Source organism: Aphis gossypii, chromosome 3, assembly GCF_020184175.1.
Source record: "Aphis gossypii isolate Hap1 chromosome 3, ASM2018417v2, whole genome shotgun sequence".
Lineage (NCBI taxonomy): Eukaryota > Metazoa > Arthropoda > Insecta > Hemiptera > Aphididae > Aphis > Aphis gossypii.
The window spans coordinates 9,661,892-9,680,315 of record NC_065532.1 but is presented as its reverse complement, the minus strand read 5'-3'; the positions used below and the strand labels follow the sequence as shown (position 1 = coordinate 9,680,315).

The 18,424-nt window shown below is 26.8% G+C and overlaps 1 protein-coding gene across 6 annotated transcripts in view; it reads right to left on the bottom strand.

Annotated features, from left to right (window-relative positions):
• Positions 1 to 3,990: 3,990 nt before the first annotated feature.
• LOC114127463 (uncharacterized) overlaps positions 3,991 to 18,424 on the bottom strand; it is a 155,539-nt gene continuing 141,105 nt past the window's right edge. For all 6 annotated transcript variants that reach the window (XM_050202620.1, XM_050202619.1, XM_050202622.1 and 3 more), the window contains 2 exons: positions 10,423 to 10,662; positions 3,991 to 8,068 (listed from right to left, as the gene is read on the bottom strand). In XM_050202620.1, the coding sequence (XP_050058577.1) occupies positions 7,956 to 8,068; positions 10,423 to 10,662 (353 nt within the window). In that variant the 3' untranslated portion in view covers positions 3,991 to 7,955. The remainder of the gene's footprint in view (positions 8,069 to 10,422; positions 10,663 to 18,424) is intronic.

Sequence of the window (18,424 nt, the reverse complement as noted above, 5' to 3'; positions counted from 1 at the left end):
CATTACTGTTGTTACTGTTTACACAACAGTACAACACGCAATACAGATGGTATGCGTTTATAGTACTATATATATTATACTAAATAGTGGCTGAAACGTTAATATATTATAGTGCAATACGATAATGCGATAAAACAATTTATTAATCACATTTTCATTATATTAATTTTCTAGGCTTTCCTCATTCATACACTATACTATTATGAGTATTATGTACGTATACAAGCCAATTAACTTAACATCCACACCCTAATTTTTTTCTTTTAAGATGAATTTATTTAAATTCTGGTATTTGGAATTTTTAAACATACTTAAAGATACTACTTAAAGGATATTTTGTAGTAGAAAACTTATTTTTCAAATGAGAAATATTCCCTTTTTATTAATTTAAATATTTTAGTAAATATTTTTTTTTTAAAACGTTGGAGTACACTAGTTCAAAATTTTAATGAGTAGTGTCCGTGTTATTAAAATATTTACACTTAGGATAATATTCTTTAAAATAATTTTACAAAAATATAAAACAGATGTAATATTGGATATAATATTTATTATAATTGGACGATTTTTATAAATTTATTATAAATGTTGCTGAATTAATATAATAATTATTAAAATGTTTCATATTTTAGCATTACCTATCTTTACCATATCATTCATGTCAAACCCGATATTATGGATATAATATTATCCTTGGTATACAAAGTTTTATTTTTAAGGCTATTTAAATAAACTATGATAACTTAATAATAAAGTACAAAATATATTGTAACAAAATTAAATGATACAAAAAATACTCGTTCAAATTTTGATTTTGATAGTCAGAATTTGTTGAAAAATTATTCGTTGAAATAAGGATTATCATTTTTAAAATAAAAATGTATTTCTTTACGAGACAATTATTGTTAATATCTGCATAACTAAAAAAAAAAGGAATGCTCTCCTTTAAAAATGGTCATACTCATAATTAAGTATTTAATTAAGTATTTAGATATGAGTATTTTAATATCTGAAAATTTGATATTTTGGAATTCATATTTAAAATAAAAAAGCACTAAAGAGAATAAGTATACATTCATGTTAAATGTTATTAAAGAAATTCATCTGTTGACTTTGTCTTTACTCAGTTACTCTATTCAAAAAATATTTGTATGTATGTATACACACCTAAACAAATTCCTGTATTATAAAGAGCTCTTGTATGCTGACTGCAGATGGACCTTTTCTAAATATGTTTATAAATGTATTTAAGTAATTGTTAGAAAAGTATATGTAAATAAATATTTGAAATAAATTTAATACTGTGCGTAATATATTGTCTTCCTGCTACCACTGCTTCAACAACGTTTTACTTCGGCCACCGTAACTACCTGTACGTTATCATGCTATTTCATTTACCTAACTTGCAGACATTATATAAATTATAATGTCGTTAAACGTAATATTTATATACCTAATTAAAACATAGTTATGTTGTAGACTAAAAAATTAAGACTGGTGTTAACAACTATCGACAACGATGTCATTTATATTAAGTACCTTAATACATTAATAATTGGTACACAAAATTATATTTTATATTATATTATAATATGCTATTTATGGATTGGTCAATTATTTTATAATTTACTACAAATAATGTGCACATACCTTCACAGTTTACTGTATAATATACAAGTATATTCATTAAAATAAACAAACTATGATGCGCAGAATCAAAACAATAAAAACGATACAAACGATGAAACAGAAAATCATTATTTTTACTCTTTGAGATAAACATTGTAGTCATTGTGTATAATAATGATATGATATGCATGCAAATAATATAAGTATATAGTGATTTCTTTTTAAATCAGTAAAATACTAAAACGTGTTAACGATTAAGTGGAATTTTGAGTTTAGTGTACGATCCGTCCATTGAATTGCATGTAGGTAATATAAATTTCAGATAAAATATCACGCACTATACCTACCGCAATTTTATCTCGATGTAAACTATGAGCTATCATATAATATAAAAATGTTTTACAGACATAATTTAACGAATTTAAAAGAAACCACACCTACAACATTGGGTGATTATAATTAGGTCACGGATGTTGTTGAATTTTGTAACTTTTTTATTTATTGCTAAGTACGTTTTAAATGAGTCACATGTAAGCACGAAACAAAATAAGAGTTTTAAGAGCAATTTTTTGGAATTTTTTGGAATTTTTGGATTTTTATTACAATTTTGTTGAATTTACTCATTTATACTTACTACTTTAGTTACATCCTACCCTTGACCCGTCGTATTATAGATAAGATTATACTTAAATATCGTCAACCATAACATATAATAATGTTAGACTTGAAGACGGAAGACTTGATAGTAAGCGATTTAGCTTATTTTAAATACGTTTTGCTTACATCAATCGAAGTGGAACGAAATTTTTGAGGTACATGAATTTATTAGCTTCAAATCGAAGTGTTAAATTTCGAAAATTTAAAACAAACATTTATAGTGTAATGCGATGATGTATAATACTACATAATAATATGTATGTATGATTATAATACAATTGTAAAATATACATATTATATATATATATATATTTATTTTAGTATAATTTTGGATTACAACTGTACATTTAAAACATTTATAACTAAACATTGTTATTTTTTGGTGTAATTTTTGATATTTCAAGTGCAAGTTTTGGTATTTTTTAGTGCAATACTGTAATCAATTTTACTAGTTTTTTAGTATTACAACATCTGTGTCCTAATTATAATTATAAAACATATTAATAAATTATAGTACATATAATTTAAATTTTACGTCTGTTTAATATTATTATAATTGAATATCTATTCGATTCTGTAGCAGCATTTGATTATTTAAAATAAGTACTCGTTTGTGTTTTAATGATATTTTTAATTAAAAACGGTTTCTAGTGTAGGAACATAATACGGAAATACTGCCTAGTGTGATTATTTTAACAGTAAACACTCATTTTCTCAAGTCTTAATGTTTGTAAAGGATATAAAGTCTTAACGTTAATAATTTATTTATGCACATTATTCGAATTTAATATAAAATACAATTTTTGAAAAATTATTGTTTCTTTGAAACTTAAAGTACCACTTGATTAACAAAAAATATGATAAAAATTTAAAAAAAATAGTAAAAATGTTATTTCATATAGAATAAGTTTAAATTATTATTAAAAAAAAATATGTTTAAAAATGTTAATAGAGTTCGGTATTCGTTATTCGGTATAATGAGTGTTTACTATTTAAAAGAATCACGCAATTGAATATGTTGTACCTACGTAACATGCATAATTTGTTTATTTTTTATATGGCAGGTATTATAGGTAAGCACTATTAATAACTATATAAATATATCACATACTCATCAAACTCGTTTCATTTATCTGGTAATTGGTACTATTGTATTTATTTTTCGGTACAAATCAATTTTTATACGCCGAGACTTTTGTTTGTAGGTACTCGTACATAGTATACCTTGTGAATTCTAAAACACAGAGGTATTAAAAATTGTGTAACCTTCATGGAAGGTCAGTGCAGGGAAAACGAGACATAGCGGTGGCTTACTTTATTTAGGTCAGCATTTGTTAGACGACAAACTAAAATAACATAATATAATATAATATAATATTATAAAATATTTTTAATTTTCCTGTTCTTCAATTTTAAACTAGATTCTCTAATAATTTTTCTATACAAAATATACTCAACACTAATTATGTTCCGAATGCTCCTGTAAATAGAAATATAAAATAAGTTAATAATGTTCAAATTGATTTATTTAATTTTAACTCTATTGAGTCTTTTTAAAATTGAATTATTCGATTTTTTGCATGTGTTATTTTTTAGTATATGCAAAATTTTTTTTTTTTTGATATTTTTCTGTTTTAAATGCAACTTGTTATTATAATATTTAATATTTAGGTATATTAGCCTCTTTAAATGAATGAATGAATAAATAAATATAATATTATGTAGTTACCCACATAAATATGTTTAATATTGAACTAAAGACTTTATTCATTTAGCTACAAGAAAATTAAAAAACGTGTTATACAATAATAATAATAATAATAATAATTTAATCTACTTTTCAGTTGTATATAATATCCGGTAATCGTTTAAACAATACAGATTTGAATTCTAAAATAGTTCAACAATGACAAAAAAAAAAAAAACCAAATAAATAAATAAAAACATCGGTAACAAATTGTTATTAAGTATTAACTGTGACTTAAATATATATTATTTAACTAGATTTATATATAATAATGCATGTAACATGCGGTGTACTCGAGTGTGTCGTAACGTTGCTAATGATTTTTTAATTATCTTTGTGCTTGGAATAAAAAATACGGTAACCAAGAAAAAATCCATATTATATAATATTACGTTTCCGATACCTATGCTGAAAATAATTTAATGGGTTGAGTTGGCCCCGAGCCGTTTTATTTTAGAGTGAGGTATTATGTTTATTTTGTTGTATGCGTATTTACTATTTAGTATTGTAAAAATTTAAAATTAATTCGACTCTCAAAAGTAAATTATATCATTACCGTTAGGATTATCGAGCTTCAAAATTATTTGTTCTATATAGGTATTTTATAACGATTATTGCCATATTACAATAATATTCTGTCGTAGTGTATTTTTGAAGAAATAGAAAAGAATCGCGTATGAGAAGAATAGTTTCTATAACTTCGACAATGTTTAGTCGAGCCCATCGTCGCCAGACCACAATTTAATTAATAATATACATATTAACGTAAGGTATTTATCTTTTTGTTTAGAATTCATAACATTTTCGTTTTGTGTACATATTGTTTTATATAAAGCAATCAGACAAACAAACATAATATATAATATATAATATAGAAGCACACTCGTTCACACGTACACACGCATATTTAAATACATAACCATTGTGTGCGTGTTCAGCGGAAACTGTGCGTTTTCCAAATCAGTATTTTGTACTCTCAAATAGATAAGAAGATTCTAACAACGAGCTAATCAAGGCACCTAAATTCCAATTATTACTATTCATAAAATTATACAAATTAAAAAAGAAAATTAAATAATATTACAATAACAAATATACTAAATCTATGTTGTACGTCATTTTCCTTATCGTCTAATTACGTAATCTAAACATGATTAGGTCTAACATAACATATTTTTGTAAAAAAAAAAAACAAAAAATTTATCGAAAAAAAGAACATCACAAGTTCATTGCGAAATTTGTACAATTCAATTACTCTCAGCCGTCAACTAGCTTATAAATTCATTTTAAATTAATACAAATCAAAATCATTATCATTAAGTATTCATTTATTTATTACAATTTTTTTTTCATATAAACGTAAAACTATTATCACAATCAGTCGATTTGCCCCTCATAATATTTGAAAAATAAACATCATAATATTATAATTAATTATATTTATTGTTAATTCCCGTGCAGTGGGTACGGGCATTGTCTATACTGTCTAGGCGTACTCTACAGTGTACGCGATCTCGCAAGTGATCAAATCACGCGTATTATAAAATCAATAAAAAATATTTAATTATTATAACAACGATTTGAAGAAGCTAGAATAATGAATTGAGTAAACGAGACGAAAAAAAAATAGCGCAACGCCGAACATTTCCGGAAAATTACAATTATTACGGTTTAGAAAATAATATCGCTTTTATTTCGAAATAACACCTACCTATATTTTTAGTATTCGTCTAATATATTATAAATAAATATAAATATATAATAATATTACTATACTAAAACGTTTTGAAAATATTATATTATTATTATCTACTATGACAGAGTTTACCCGTTCGATTAGTACGTACAATGTTAATAATGTGTAGTAATCATTGATTAATACGAAACATGGCAACGAATAATTACCATGATATGAGAATGAGAAGAAAAAAATATAACATGAACGAAACAAAATAGTTAATACGGTATTGAAGATACTTGAATGTACGCTGCGAATGTTTTTCGAGTAGAGATTATTATGATATTAATGTATGGATTCCGAGTATGCGTTATCAAGTCGTAAATGTTGAACAAACATAAAATAAATAATCTAAAAATGTATTAATATGTAATAACCGGCTGCTGTATGCGACTGAACATTCTAACACTCTTTTGCTCCAAAAAAGAAAATATACGATAACCTCGCCGACCCAGGATGAGCTCTCCCGAGTATATTATATGAGTACACTGAAACATAATTAATAGTAATAAAAAATGAAAAAAAATAACGCGCTGGGATATTACAATGTTATACATTTATATATTTTATATATAATATTATTATATTTTAATTTCGTTTTATAACGATACGAAAATTAACAGAATCACGATGAATTACAACATTATTGCTATATATTAGTGAATACGATATTATATTATTATTATTATTACGATTATAACACGTTGTGGACATGTTATATATCATAAGTACAATACATGAAATATGACATATTACACGTTATGCGCGTAGGAGAGAGACGAGACAGATTAAGTCATCGCAAAACGTACGTATTAGGTATATAGCGCCGTGTTTAAATAATAATAATAATATAACATAATAATACGTATACACGAGTTCAATAAATTATCACTAGGTTTTAACACGTAACATACTGTTATGATTGTTACACTTGTACATCATAATATATTAAATTGTATTATAATATTATATCTACAAAAATATTATTGCCCGCGTTTCCATTACACATTTTTTTCGAGACGAATGGAAAACAAAACACATAAAAAAAAACCCATTAATTTGCGCGTTGCTCGCATAACACTATTACATATTTTAATAATTGCCTATATAGTTATACAAAATAAAATAGTGTCTTAAACCCAACGCGCATCGAATGCAATCTTTTTCTCTTACAGAGTTTCCCGGTTGGAAACGATCGCCATAGACTGTGTAGTACGTCACGCGCGCTCCGTATCCGTTTCCGCCGACGAATGCGAGTTTTCGAAATAATTTTCATCGACAACGATCTATATATATATATATAGGTAATATTTTTATAACTGCGCGGGACAAAACGGCTCCACACTCGAAAACTCTGTTTTTTTCTGCGCTGCGTCCCTCACCAATCACTACTGTATATTATTATAATATAATGTTATATAATGCGTGCCGCGTTCGAGTGCGTCCTCCTCACGTCATCGACCCTTTTACACCCCTTTCGTGGACCATATCATAACACCGTCGTCCCGATAACGAAGAGAGGTACAGTATCTATATAATATATGTATAATAAATATATATAAAGTTGTTCCTATCTACATACGACATAGTAGCGCGGATAATATTATATTATAATAGTATACTATATGCACGATTGCAGAATTTTTATTATTATTTTTACTAGAACGCGATACTCGACCGTCGAGTGAATTATTCATCCCGTCGAAACGGCCACGTACAGAAATATTATGCCGCGTCCTTCTTTTGCACCCGACCCCCCGAACTTACAAATTCGAACCGAACAAAATGCGTCTACGGAAAGGTATGGAAACGGCGATCAGTCTTATATACGTATACACTATTCACCGTCATTATTATACGTACATATTATTATTATTATTATGAAACGAAAAAAGCAGTTGATTACATCGTTACGTAAATTTTTTCTTTAAAATATAATCTCAAATAGCATCACAAAATATGTTTAATTTTCGTCCGTCTCTACATGTCACAAACTATTATAGAGATAATCGCTCGAGCGCTTGCATGTGTGTTAGTATAATATTATTTACACTATTTAGAAAAAAAATAAAGTTTTGTCAAAATGCATTTGCTATAAGGAAACAACGAAACAATGACGTATACACACAATATTTTCGGCGGCGACATTATGGTTTTGAGATTTTGCGCAATTTAATACGAAAATCATCTGTCGATCGATTGCTGCCGCAGGAAGAGCAGACCAATGGCGACCACTATCACGGTCAAGGTGGCCTCGACGACCGTCGACTTGTTGACCTCATTACACGGTTTTTCGCCTGCAATAATGAAACAATATATATTTTAATAAAATAATAATACTACAATAATGAAAAATTATTACTAATTTTAAGACATTACATAATGTGGCTATATATTATCATTAAGAATACACACTTTATTTACTGTAGTCCTTTGTAATTATTTGCAAAATTATGATTATATCTATACTTGTTTTTATTTGTTTGATTTAAGGTCATAGCACAATTTATGATAATTATAGTGATGGCCCATAAAACGACATAGTTTTAAATATCGATATTAATATGAAAAAATATTGACCTAATTAACCATTAATATGTATATATACATATATATATATATATATATATATATATATAATATACTATATATGTATATGTATGGGACAAACTCAAATAACAATTAAATTATTTGTGAACAACTAATTAATATACCTACAAACAGGGCAAATAGTATTTATCAGATAAACGTATTAAAGTCCATGCTGAAACCTATGGAATCTACAAAATAGTATTGAATTATTATAATTTAATCTACCTATTATAACTTATAAGATGATATTAATAAATGGGATATTTATGTCAATATCGTAATCATTGGCCATCACGCATAATATATTACAATAACGCACATATTATCATTTTTGGTCATTGCAATCTCAACATTTTATTGGTTACCGAATACGATGGTTTGTGCTTTATGCATCCTATAATTATAAATACATAGTAAACATAATACCTAATAATAATATATTGAATTTTTGTGGTTAATAATTCGTGTCATAGAAGTTATTGAGAGTTTATTATTATAACGACGGTACACGTATTTTTTTTTTTTTTTTTACAAAAACACGGATTTACCAATAAGACATTTTTTTTTCGTCCGGTTAACTTAAATAGAACCAACAATTTATGACCTGAGTAAAACGAATAAAAATTATTTTTCATCATATTTTCGGGTAAACGAATACATGAAAAATCATCACCAGTCGCAATGATATCAAAATATTATGTTTTAGATACAGGGCAGCGTCCAGTATAAAAGGTGATAATAACAGTAATAAAAAAAATAAAAAAAAAGAAAGATAGAAAAGAGTTTTGACTAGAAAAAAACGAAAAAAGAACGTCTCACGCAGGTTATTATACTCAGTGTGGCAAATATATTATATATACGATGAGAACGAGGAATAAGAATAATCGGCTTTGGGGTTTAAAACGGATAATATGGGTCGGCGGGTCCAGAAGGAATTCACCATTCGTACATGCGGTCTATTTCAGTATGGTATATTATACTCGACACATAGTTAGGAAGTATCTACTGCACTAAAACGGTAATGGATTCTTTTTTTGTCCGTTCTTCTTCCCGGAGATACGTGCGGTAACGAAACGAGCGCCAACGAACAGCACGAGATTATTTGGACAGCATGTTATGGTATAACACAGTATATAATATTATATAGGTAGTAAGTATCTATATAATAAATGCACTTGAAAAACCTATAAATATGCATAAAAATGCTGAAATTTGCATTAAAAACTTGATTAACATTTTTTTTTAAATTTTTAAAAAATTATAAATTAAATAAATTCAAAATATGTGTATTGTATAAACTATTAAAAATATATGCTTAAGACTTATTTATATATTACAGGAAACCATAGATATAACCTTAATAATAAAATTAAACGTAATTGTAATAAAATATTTGATACTTAAAATGTGTTTATACAATTTTTATAATTAAATAATATGTTTTAGTATAAAACGCAAAATTCATAATTTTTCTCTGCAGAGTATAGGTATGCAATAAAAAAAATAAAATAATAACATTATATGCATTTATACTAACGTCTAAAATATGCAAAATAAAATTTCATATTTAGAATTTATGGTAATGTTTTGAATAAAATTTGTACCTCACTTTTTTGAATTCATAATGAAATTCGTCGATAATATGCAAAATCACACCTTTTTAATATTAACGTATAACCACACATATATTGACCGAATACTGAGGTAGAGTCAAAATAATATATTATTCATTTCTCTTTCCGAATTCAGATTAATGGGAAGAACAATTATTGTACATTTATTTATTTTTGGTTTGCGACCCAATATTAAGTTTTTCAGTTAAAAAAGCGCAGTCATGCTGCACTTTAAACAATAATGCAAGAAATAGCTATTGACAATAAAAACAAACACTTAGTAGTGAATGAAACCTCATACAGCCAATATCATTATTCATTTGGAATACAGGAATGTGACATTTTATTAAATTATCATTATGTATTAGAACTTTTTCTAAAATATTCTTTAGAACATTATACAATTATGATGTAATAGTTCAATATTATGCACAAACAGGACTTACCAGATGGTGATAGCGAAATGTTAAATGACAAAACGAGCCCTTCGTCGGACCCAGTTGCCGCGGTACGGTTGTTGTTTGGATTGCAGTTATCTGCGTATACGAACACTTGCAGGCGGTCTGGAGGCCATTTGACGTACGCAAGGCAGTACAGCTTCTTCCAGCCTGCTGCCGACAGCAAATTGCTGCTGATTATCTGGTACATCGTGCCGTTATCTTTCCAACTCCCGTGACACTTGTAGGCTGTAAAGTAAGGCATAAAATGCTATTAGAACAGACAATAATTTTGGACGACGTGAAACGTATCTCGTTTCACTATTACGGAGGGTCTAAAAACTTTTTTAATCGAGGATCATAAGCAAATTAATAACTAACATATAATCACATGTATAATGTTGAGTCTTGTAGAAAATATAAATAAAATAAAGATAATAGATCATTACATGTTTTTAACGGATACGGAACGCTATTGTTTAGAGAGGTGTAAAGAGTAATAATTTAAATTTGTTGTAGTGTTTTTTCCATAAACTCATAAAATGTACTGTCGTTTTGTTAATATTGAATATGAACAGTTCATTTTGGAGGATCCCAAATGGTTTCCGTCTATTGTTTGTTTATTTCCAAACAGCTCTCGTTAAAAAAAAAGGTCTAACTAACAGATAAATTCCTAAAGGGCTTCTGTAGAAAAAAAATAAAATTAAATTAAAGCTCAAAGTCATGCCAATACTGAAAACACATAAATTTAAAAAAAAAACAGAAATTCATTATAGGAATATCATTGACAAATTTTCATCGCATGAAATAACACCTATGGATTATATAAAAAAATTACCAATTTGTGATTTTTATTATATTTCTATTTATACATGATTTTTTTTTCATTTTTTTTAATGTTAAAATTTTATTTTATTTTATTAAGAAATTCACAATAATATAATATGATTTTTCAATAAAATGTTTGTAATTTACTTAGTTTACATCAACACATGTTTGACCACACCTCTTTTGAGACAGCTTTAAGTCTGTATAAATTATAAAATGAAAATGGATTTGTGTTGTAAAAATCCGGAGCCGTTTGGAAATGTACCTGTTCGTAAAACCATTTTTGACAGGAGCCGTTTGGAAATTGACCTTTTTATAAAACGGGAACCGAATGGGTTACGTTCGTTCATTTTTGTATTTTTGCTTCACTGCAATAAGCGGGCCAGTAAAAACTTGCCATTTGGCCAGATGTGGTCTACAGGCCACGGGTTGTAGTTAACAAACTTCGGCACTATTATATAGCACGCTGAAATTGTATAACTGACAACACCGGGGAAATTCGAGCAAATTAGAACAAAAGTATCCTCTCTTCCACCCTTAACATTTCTCTTTCTTTTTTGTCTTATCGCTACGACGACAGACCAGTTATATAATGTTGTGTTTTGTAAAGAAAATACGTTCGACTATTTCACTACAATAACTTACATGATAAAAGTAATTTAATTAATTACTGTGTTCACATCAGATGATTAGCTATTTAAAATGAATACGTATAGTACGTACATAGGTATGATTGTAAGCAATTTAACGATGATTACATATTTTTTTAGTATGTTATATTAGTTTATTACTGCATTAGAAATAAATTATGATTGTTGTTTAATATGTACGACTAATATAAAATTATATGTATCATAAAATTATAAATGAAATATTCAATTAAGACCGATTTTAAGTTATAATAAATCGTGAAGTTCTTAATGATGCTGTATTAGACTGTACAAAAAAAAAAAAAAAACCACAATTATTTATATATAAGTAGATAATTTTGTCGGTCATTATTGATGCATAAAGTTGAACTGAATTTAGATCTTAAATTTTTTATTAGTTTTTAGTGTTTTTCCACATTTTTACTTGTTAATAAATGCGATTAGGTAAAATTCATTAGATCAATGAGACAACTCAAACAACTAACAAGAAAATGATGGTTAACATATTATATATTATTAAACATGGTGATTTATCAAGCATGCTCATCCCCATTTATCCTTTAATAACGCATTTATTGACATTTTGATCTTTGGAAATTTTAAATACATATTTAAAGACTATATTTTCAAATACTTATATATTTTTATACCTTTAAAGAATACCCTATTATTATGTACTATATTATCTTATCCTTATAGTACCTACTCAAAGTTGATTAATTTAGAAAAGTACTCGTTTAAATTTCGATTTATATTCATAAATATTTGAAAAAAAAATAATTTCCTTAATAATTTATAACAAAAACATTCAATATCAATCAATATTACGGTTTTTTTTATTTATTCGTATCGCCAAGAACCGGGCCAGGTTACTTAGAACTTCAGACTATAAAATAGGATAGAGAGAAGTTTAATCAGGACGTATACATAATGAATCGGTCATATCCATAACCGTTTAACTTTTGGAACTATAATTCTGAGGTCAGTTCTATTATAACCATAATAAACATAATAAATCAGTTAGTTATAATAATATAAAAATGTATGGGACTTGTACTCATATTTTTGATTTTAACGATAAGCTAAAACTAAAGCGATTTTAGCATGGATAACTGATAACTATTATACTGGATTGATAATTCGTCTTAGCTAGTTGGCCTCGCTATTCTGGAGAAATTGCCTCAAATGAGATTAATACGAACATGTCCTATGCATTCTTATATTGTCTATAATTAAAACTTAACTGAACGTAACCAGCCGAGGATGATAATCACGTTTCAAAGGATAAAAATAATAAGATCACATAGGTAAGTATTCAATAGATATAGCTTGACATTATAATACAAATCAAAAAATTTATCTCAGTTTCAATCTATCTAAAAATTGTTGTATTATTATGACTACATAATATTCAAACTTAATTAAATGATCAATATAATTCGTTTTTTTTTCTTTCACAATTACTGGTACAGCTTTTTGATAAACCCATGATAAACATGGTGAAAGCTTACAATTTCTGCATTTATAACACACAGCATACCTAATTTTAATATTATAATATTTCATGAACATACAATGAACAGGAAATAAATATCTACACTTCTGGTTTGGTGGTAGAGTAGCACAATGAAGATAAATAATAATATTATGACCGTCATAATGAGTTGGTTAAAATCACTTAAGATTCATTAATAGGTCGGCAGCGTTAAATACATTTAACCGTCTAAGACTCTAAGACACGTGGCAGACACAGGTGTCTATTTGCATGAATATTATTATATTATATCTATACACATAGATCTGGTAAGTAGTAGGTATAATATAGTTTGAGTTAAAACATCGAATTCATTGGCCGGGCAGAGCGATACAAGTATACGATTGCAAATATCAATAAATCGTCTTTATACGACCATCTTAAATAAACAACGTCGAAAAATTTCGTAGAAAAGCTCCAAATACCTCAATAATACCAATTCTGGAGTTTCACGAATTTTCGTCGGAAATGAGAATCTATATACGATATTTCTTTAGTAATTTTTCACAATCTCCTTATGTCCACATCACGCTTAAAAAAATCTGAAATGGCTTAACTTCAATATTATTCAGTTTGAAATTGAGTTTCATGAAGCGACCTCGATATAAGTTACATTTTAATATTTAATTATAACGATTTGTAAGATAAAAAAAATAATGTAATATAATAACGCGATATCGATCGTTGTTCATATTCGTGAGATTATGCATATTGGGTACATTTTTTTGGTTTATTCTGTACAAAAATCCGTTTAACAAACGACGAGTCATAAGGAATAAAATCTGTCATCGAAAGATCAAAGCACATTAAACCCGAATCAGTATTGTTATAAATTGTTTTATTATTATTATTATTAACAGAACATTGTATTATCCAATTCCGATCGTTTTGGTTGTGTTGTTCATATGGTAGGTAGGTATATCGTATATTATAATATTTGCATAATAATAAAACCTACCTACATAGATTTTTGCAAATACCGTCATGTTAACCGTATGAGTTATGTTTATCAAACACGAAATCGGTTAAAATCGGATTTTAATTAAATTTAATACTATACATTGCATACACATTTACAAAATATTAGCATTTGTTTGACTGGTTCAAATTTTAAATTTTGTACACGTATTTGTAATAATAATTAATTAATTATTATTATTTTAATATCCCAACGTCCGATTAAAATTTTAACGAAAACCTATATCGTTAAGGCCGTTTCGATACGTTGCAAAACACAAATCTGCGCAACGGTAATGTTTGCATTAATAGGTCAGTTCAAACGGCGATGGTAACCGCTTACCACACCACTTCACGGGGGGAAGGGAGTATGTATATATAACTGGTGACATATTATGTTTTGAACATTTTTATAACTAGAGGTTTGTATATAGAAATATGTATGAAATTATGGTATGGTTATTATATCACACTAAACTACCTCTATTAGGGTTTTTAAAATATATCGAATATATATGTGTGCTCGTGGTATACTTGTATATGATAATATATACATATACATTATACATATTACGTACACACGGCGAACGGGTATTCCTACTTTTAGGTATTGTATTATAAATTGTACTCGCGAGCGAAAAGATAAAGCTCGTTAAACAAAATGAGTTTGTGCGCCAAAAGTGTCGATAAATTATTCAAAGCGTTATGAAATTCTAACGACTTACGCAACTCACTAAATCACGCACAACAATGTAGTATTATAATAATATAATCGTATTTTTTTTCTAAAAACACATCGAGTGTAATGAAACTATACATTCATCCATATTATTTTATAATTATTAAAGCTGTTGTTACGTTTTCATATTATAATACATTTAATAGGGTAGTGATTGAACAAGAAATAAGGACTTTTAGAAATTTTAAATAGATATAATATTAGAAGACCATAATAATAATAGTAATAATTTACTCATTTATCAATAATAACAACAATTTATACAATATTTTACATATACAAAGTCACACATTTATAATTTAAGCCACTCATTTCTTTAATCAATTTGAGTTTTTTTTTTCAATAAATATATTATACATATATTTTTTTATATATATTATTATTTGAAAAACATTTTATAATTCTACACATTTATAATAACAAATATGTTCTCAACGAGTTTTCACCGCCATAGTGATTTTTTAATTTTTCTTAAAAAAAGAGAAACTAACAGCGATCAATTTTATTTTTGTAACAAAATATTTCACTAAATGTATTTATTTTTAAAATACAATTTAAGAAATATTGAAAGAGCTATAGTAGTCAATTATTTATAAGGATTCAAAGATTGGATAAGATGAGTAAAATTACATTACAATATCATATATTTATAGCCGGGGATATCATACACATTTTTTCTACGCTTTACCATAGTGCTCTAATATTCTTTTAAAAATATAAATGTCTTATGAATATTTAATTATTATAGGTTCAATATTTAGGTATACATGAATGTTTTAAAAATAATACTGGTCGACGTTTACGAAAAACGTATAGACCCACATAATCACCACGGTATAAAATTCAAATATTTTTTGAAAACCCGTAGAGTTCAAGTATATTTAAAGATTGAAAAAACTTCAAATAAGTAATAAACTTGCACAAATAAAATATTTTTTGATAACCTCAAAGTCAACCGGAAAAATGAATCTGTCAGATGGTGTAGAAAAATGAAAAAAAAATCTTCCTACTAACTGTGTACATGACTTACGCGTAATATAATAATAAGGATAATGTATTTATGTATCTGTCGAAAATATTTTTCAATCGAACGTAGTCTGGTAAAATGTGACATAACTGTCAGCTATGATTGTTTTTATTCACATAGCCGAGACAGGCGTCATAAATACCTGATGACATCCTGTGTGTGATTTCTCGTTTTTTGTTCACGCTCCGGGTGTCACCGTGACGACGTTTTTGATTCCGTTCTTGGCGGTTCTGTAGTCGTTGTATGCATTTTTTTTTTGGCAAGATAACAATTTTGATGATTATCACAATATATATTTTATTCTTATTATTCAATAATTATGAAAACCGTCGATGTTTACGCAATAGACTCGAAACCCGCCACCGATGTGATTTATTTTAATACATTCATTTTTAAAATTGGTATTTACACGAAATAATTACGCATACGTCAATGACTGGTTTTAAAACTGTTTTTATTTTTCTCCCGTTATATATAAGTTGTAGAGAACTAGCGACATTATGCCAAGCGAAATGTTAATAGTAATTAATCCATCGGATAATTAGTTGAAACTATAATTATTATAAACGTCAATTAACAGTGGGACACACCTGTAATACTATAATATACCTATTCAAAATGAACCGTTATTTCTTTATTATTATAGTCATTGAGTGGTTATTTTTTATTTATTATATATTTTTTATTTTATTAAATTGGAAATGATAAATTATAATTGTAAGAAGGCAGGCAATGTTATTACCAATACGTTATAATTAAAGAATTTTATTTCAAAACATAATCAACATACTTAGAGATGTAGATGTTCTGATTAGTCTAAAAATATAGATTATTATATTAAATTTAAATTTTTTATAAAATAATATCGATAATCTATAACCTAAAATTTTTATCTTTAGACTTATTACCACATTGTTTTGCTAATCCATGACTGTCAGCCGGCAAACTTTTAGTATTCGCTAGCAACAATCTAAAATAATCTACAAGTATTTTTCGTTAACATGCGGTTGTAGGCGTTCCAAAAATTGTTATAGAAATTTCATTTACACGACATAGAAGTCTATAAAGCAGAATAATTATGGAAAATAAACGAAAATTGTCTGTTGTTTACAGATTAATATCGTGTTTGTTAGAAATCAATACATTTTTTTCTTGTTATATTTCAAATTGAAACATAAAATATAAAACTTAATTTTGTTATCGAATGAATTAAATATAGGTTTATTACAGTAAATAATAAAAGATAAATAAACAAAATCAAGTTATTTTTCTTCCTAAAATTGTCACAGTATAATAATACATAATTATCGTTTAAAGTTAAACGATTAAAATTTAATGAATATGAAATGTTAATGCGGTGTAAAGTATTATTTATCGTAACTAAAACTATTTGATTTCAAGGACATACGAAATACACAATTATAAATCATTTGTGAAATAATAATATATTCTCGACTCTCAACCTAGAGACGGAAGAGAAAGCGTTTCTGTGGATATTTTCAAGAACGATATAATAAAAGTATCAAATATTTTTAAGGTTAAAAAAAAACAGTATAAAATATACCAAATAACTGCAGTGTAAATAAAATATGAATATAAGTATTGCTGCCCTTAATTCCGTCCAAGGATGATAACAGGTACAGAGTTAGCAATACATTTGTAAATGTAATTTACATTTCCTCATTCCATAAAAAAAAACAAAACAAAACATTGTTATTCAAAACAATTTCTTTTTTTTATATAGCATAGTAAAATTTCGTTTTACGTTGAGTTAAAAAAATAAAATACCAAGGTCGGCTTAACTATAAAAGTGCAATGGTTTTTTTTTTTTATTTTTGATGGAAAACAACAAAATACTGCAGTTGTTTTAATGTTTTACCGTGGCCATTAATATCATTGAACACATAAAATACAACACTTTTATTAGTAGTTATTGTCGAAAGAGCAATTACTATTTTTCGGACGTATTAAATTGTTATAGTTTTTAATTTAAAACTTCCAATGTCGGCTATTAAATTCTCTGGGTTTGTATATTATATGACACCACAATAGTTTTAATTGTTGCATAAACTATGTTACTTTTTACGCGCACACACACATATAATATATATATATATACGTGTGTGTGCTCATAGTATAAATAAGAAGAAATCCATTTATACATAATAATACACTTTCCTAATTACATTTATTGAGTTACGAGTAAAATCTTCAGGAAATCAATGAGAACTAGTACACGTTTTGCGGTAATTCCAAAATGTCGAATAATACAATTA